This window comes from Sinocyclocheilus grahami, unplaced genomic scaffold, assembly GCF_001515645.1.
Source record: "Sinocyclocheilus grahami isolate Dianchi unplaced genomic scaffold, SAMN03320097.WGS_v1.1 scaffold1036.1, whole genome shotgun sequence".
NCBI classification, from domain to species: domain Eukaryota; kingdom Metazoa; phylum Chordata; class Actinopteri; order Cypriniformes; family Cyprinidae; genus Sinocyclocheilus; species Sinocyclocheilus grahami.
This window is the reverse complement of record NW_015506215.1, coordinates 360367-365833: the sequence shown is the minus strand read 5'-3', so window position 1 is coordinate 365833 and position 5467 is coordinate 360367. Positions and strand designations below refer to the sequence as shown.

The 5467-nt window shown below is 40.6% G+C and overlaps 1 protein-coding gene across 1 annotated transcript in view; it reads left to right on the top strand.

Moving 5' to 3' along the window:
• The first annotated feature begins 1454 nt into the window (after positions 1 to 1454).
• Positions 1455 to 5467, top strand: part of ndp (norrin cystine knot growth factor NDP) — a 12830-nt gene continuing 8817 nt past the window's right edge. Inside the window, exons 1-2 of the mRNA XM_016251250.1 lie at positions 1455 to 1584; positions 2578 to 2722. Of these exons, the coding sequence (XP_016106736.1) occupies positions 1474 to 1584; positions 2578 to 2722 (256 nt within the window). The 5' untranslated portion in view covers positions 1455 to 1473. The remainder of the gene's footprint in view (positions 1585 to 2577; positions 2723 to 5467) is intronic.

Here is a 5467-nt window from a genome sequence, read left to right as displayed (position 1 = left end):
TCTCGCTGACATACCAGGTCAACACCAGTCTTCATTTGTCTCGCAGTTGTAGAAAGGATTCAGAGAAATGATTTATTTTTATTCTAATGTATGCATATGTGTGCGCCTCACTTAAATACCTAGCTAGTGGCCGTGTAACATAACCCTGTTCATGATCAGCCCACTTTGAATTAGCATTGCGCTAATCTACTTCAATTCAGATTTGCAGTGTGTGAACAGGAGTTGCTGGTTGTAAATTTATGGTGCTGTCAAGAGGTCGAGAGATAGAAGATGAGAACATTTGTGAGGTCACACCAAGCCTTGCAGGTAATTTATGCTGAGTAAACTTTTGACCTCCTGCGCTTTTAGCACAGACTTTATTTCTCAAGAGGCTTCTAACTTGGCATGATGGTTTGTCATCATTGACTGCATTTCTTTTGTAAAACTGTATGTTAGTCAATATTTGCAGTTAAGTTAGTCCATCTTGGCCTTTTCTTTTCTATGAGAAGCTTCAAACTAAGTCATTTTACATTTTTTGGCAGACTTAGCATCATGGAAACTGCTGGATAAAGTTGGTAAGATCTGACAATCAGATTTTTTCAAGCCACAAACCTTCAGTCTGCTTTCAGATGAAGTCCATATCTCGAATTTTTCTCCCTCTAGTGCCAATATTTGCAGTAATTTAATTTCAACTGCCTCCTCGACCATGATGTTTAAAGGACATTTTTGGCCACAGAAGGACAAACTTTGAGAAAAACAAAAATGCTTGCTGGATTCTCTCCATGTCGGAGATGTGAAATAGTAATTATGCATTCATTGGGAACTCATAATTGCACATCTGTTTTTTATTTTATATTCCAAGAATGCAGTTATGTGCTTTGCATTTGAATGCAATTTCTTCGTATTTTGTATGAATTTTAAAACACGTGCTAGCGTATGAAGACATAAATTGAATACAGCTATTGTCATTCCCCTTTGTAGTTGTTCTTGAGGTAGAAAGAATCGTTTTTTCCATTATCCTACAACATATAACTAGATACATACTTCAAAACAGATTCCAGCTGAATTGAGTTACACCTCCCAAGTCTCATGGAAGACAGCAACGAAACCCAGCAGACCAATTGTTTTTAAGTAAACTCTGCTAACAGTTTTATAACCTGGACCTCGTAAAAGAGGGCCAGACTTTTGGTCAGTCCTCTTGATTTGGCTGGAATCCCCATTTGCTTGTCGGTGTGGCAGCTGGGGCAAGTATGTGTGTGTCCCTAAGGTGATATATGACTGCTGTGTCACGTTCCACATCTGACAACCATCCCAAGATGTACATCATCCATCCTTTTCCCTTTTCCATGTGATTCCTCAATAAAAGAGGGGGTGTGAATGTCAAAGTGGAGGGGAGGGGAGCCGAGGGGGAGGGGAAGGAGTCAGAGCTCACACACAATCGGCATGCGTGAGAGAGAGTAAAAGAGAAACAGAGAGAGGGGAGAGAGCAAGTGGATGAGGGAGAAGGAGAGATCTAAAGGCAATTGTTGCTTAAAAAAATTCATTTCTGTCCTAGAGGAGCCAGCTGGGATTGAATATTGCAGGTTAAACGGCACCAGGCAGAAGGTAAGACCACCAGCGTTGTAAAGGTGATCGGGTCATCAGAGCTACTTTTCATTGGCTGCAAGGTTATTATACATTTATGCAGTTATACATTTGTGTTTTACTGTTTCCTTGTTTCGGCAGCTCATACCTTTCTAAACAAATACTAAATATAAATAGATAATTTAATATATAAATATTAATTAGATATTATTTATGTATATATATTATTGTTATTATTACATTTCTTCATTCTTAGATTTTTTTTAAATATAATGCATAGCCAGAAGTGACAAGCTAATTATGGTCATCGATTGACCTCACAATTTAAGAATCCAATTTTAACTGGATATTAATAACATTAAGATCAGACACATAGTGATTTTGCTCCGGAATGACTCATACCCGAAGGAAAATGGCTATGTTATAAATGACAAGCTTCGCATAATGTGTGCTGTGGGAGGTCGGTTGCTAAGGTAAGCCATCAGCTGCTTGTCTATCACAGACAGGGACTGAATACTCAATTTAATGCTAAGCCAGAGGTCATTAGCCGAGCGCACCAGATGAGAAATCATAGATATTCGGAGGATTGTTTATGGAGCTTGAGGAAGAGGTGAACTAAAACACACTTCCCTCCGGATGTTAGATATAAAAGCAGACAGTATCTACCAGTGCGCAACTCATTCATAATCAGTACTACATAACAGTCCTTTGACGACTCTTCAAGCTCTTTACAAAGATATTAAAGCCTGAGGTATTTTCAGAAGATGATGACAGCCGTCAATTTGCATGTCACATTAAAGCGGGAAGGTTAACGGGACAACATAACAGGGTCTCTAATTAATTTAACTGGAAACCCCACCACCCTTTCATCATTTAGCATTCCAATCAGACCGGCGCTTTTCTGAGAAGCTAAATGTAAAGCTAACATTAGTTTAGCATTGGCTCACATGGTGCCCTGGCTATTGGCAACAAGCTACTTTCAAATCCACTGTGTTTGTCTTATCTTTATCACAGGAGATATATTTAGTGTGGGCTTTAGTGTGGAGACATGGGTTACTGGCGTCGGCGTGTGGTGGCAGTGCCCCTGGCATGCTGCTTGGGTTGCAGATGGGCATGGGAGGAGGTCTGCGGGGTGATCCCGGCAGGAATCTGCCCTTTGGTTTATTAAAAGCCGGTCAAACAATAGGGTGCTAAACAAGCAGAAAACAGTGACGTAACCCCTTCACCGGAGGAGGGGGTTTGGGCATGTCAATGTGACTGAGAAGACCATTCTGCTTATTGGCAAATACTAGGCGACCACACGGCTCACTCAACAACTGTGGACTCAGCTGCTGTCAGACCCATCAAGAGCGCCCTTTTGAAGTTTTGATATCCTTGTTAGAGTACTCAAACGATGAAATTAAATTTGAGGGATTCATTGGAAACATGATGTGATTCATTTAAATTTTCTTGTGTAATCAACAAATATAGTTTATATTATACAACAGTTCAGTTGTGTGGATTTTTAGTGACTCTTTCCTTACGCCAGTAGGTGGCGACAAGGTGACAATTAAGTATTCGTAAAACAATAGGCAAAAAGTACCCAGATAACCTACTACTTCCGCTAAGATTCTTAAGTGCACATCTGATGGACACTTTACTATCCCATGAGGCCATGGCAGTCGCAAATGGCATTGAAGCTCAGTGGTAGAGCATTGTGTTAGCAGTGCAAAAGGTTGTGGGTTCAATTCCCAGGAAACACACTTACTGGTAAAAAATGTATAGCCTGCCCTGAATGCACTGTAAGTTGCTTTGGATAAAAGTGTCTGCTAAATGCATTAATTATTATCTATACTACATGTTCAATCTATATAGAATATAATTTTTTAATTGTTACAAAGTGTGTTTTAATTCAAATGTAGTACCTACTTAATAATTCATAACATTTATATAGTGCTTTTCTGAGCACTCAAAGCGCTTTACATAGAAGGGGGAATCTTCTCATCCACCACTAGTGTGCGACGGCAGCCATAGTGCGCCAGAACGCCCACCACACCCCAGCTTATTGGTGGAGAGGAGACAGAGTGATGAAGCCAATCAGCAGATATGGGGATGGTTAATAGGAGGCTATGATGGTCAGAGGCCAATGGGCAAATTTGGCCAGGATGCCGAAGTCACACCTCTACTCTTTTCAAAAGACATCCTGGGATTTTTAATGACCACAGAGAGTCAGGACCTCGGTTTAACGTCTCATCCGAAGGATGGTGCTTGTTGTCAGTAGAGTGTCCCCATCACTATACTGGGGTGCTAGAACCCACACAGACCACAGGGTGGAGCACTCCCTGCTGGCCTCACTAGTACCCCTTCCAGCAGCAACCTAGTTTTCCCGGGAGGTATCCCATCCAGGTACTGACCAGGCTCAATCATGCTTAGCTTCAGTGGGCAACCAGTCTTGGGCTGCAGGGTGATATGGCTGCTGAATAGTACTTAATATGCAAACCCAGCTAGTGTCTTTAAAAACAGGACAGATAATCTTTTTCTTCAATGATTCATTCAAAAAAACTAAATCATTCAGGAAAAAGACTACTGTTTATTGCTCTAAGATTCACAACAGATTTCACAACAGAATATGCAGAACCATTTTTGTTGACTGCAAAAATACACAAACTAACATCCAATATTGTGTCTAAAATTTAAGTTACTCAATATTAACATAGTGTTTACTCCAATATCATGATTCCTTTTATACAACATTATTGTGCAATCGTTATGATCCAGATTAAATGTTCTTCCAATTTGATTATTTTCTCAGCATAGTTTGGTTTGAAGGCATTAGGCGACTTCGAGATGGATTACCTCAGAAATTGAGCCCTATCTTCAAATAAGCCCATTTCTGCACAGCAATGTTGAGAAAACTATAACTAATAATGTGGATTCAATTGTCTCAATCCACATAATCCAACCCCTTAGGTGGTTTTGAGTAGAAAATCCTCCTTAAAATGACAGTCTGTGCTTTATCTTAAGCAGAAAGAGCAGCAAGGGTTAGAACAGGAGACAGAGACTGAGATATCAAGAGCCTACTCATGATCCCCTTGAGTTCTTGCAGTGTCTGCAATGAAAAACCACCATGTGAAGATGCCCTGACATGAAAAGCTTGTTGTTCCCACATTTTATACCCTCTAAATCAAATAGACACTATGGTTTTTAACGGTATCACAACACAGAGGCCTGAGTGAGGTGAGAAGCAGCACTGAATAGTGTCCAACAACTCCTGCCATACGGCCTCTAAATTGTGGCTGCTTTTGAATGTCAGGAATTTCAGCCCTAATGGTGCAGACGGCGCGGCCTCTCTCAGCCTTGCCACGGCCTGAGAGGATCAGCCTCGATCAAAAGATCCATACTCTATTTCCACAACCACCAGTGCCACGCCTAGGGACAGTTCATTCCAGGGATCCGCTCCCTAAGTCGCGTTATAGCTGCTGACGGGACTCCCGGTTAAGACGATAAGAGAGCAGTCTGGGCTTGGGAGTTCAGTGCAGTGGGGTTCTGGCATGTCTCACCCGGCCCTGGCTCCTGCCTTCCTCTTAAATTTGTTTATTGTTTTTGTTTTCTTTCTGTGGGATAAAATTTGGCAGTTAGTGAATATAAAAGGTACCCTGTTTTGCATCTTGGAAACATTATAGGGATAGCTCACTTTTACTCACCCTCATGTCGCTCCAATGAGTTTGTTTCTTCTGTGGGACACAAAAGATGATATTTTCAAGAATGTTTCAACTTTTTATTCAACCAATAAAAATTTGAAACAACACTGACTTCACTGCATGCAATGGCAGAATAATAAAGTAATAATATAATAAAGGGAACACTTTATTTTAAGGATCAATTCTCACTATTAACTAGTTATTTATTAGCATGCATATTACTA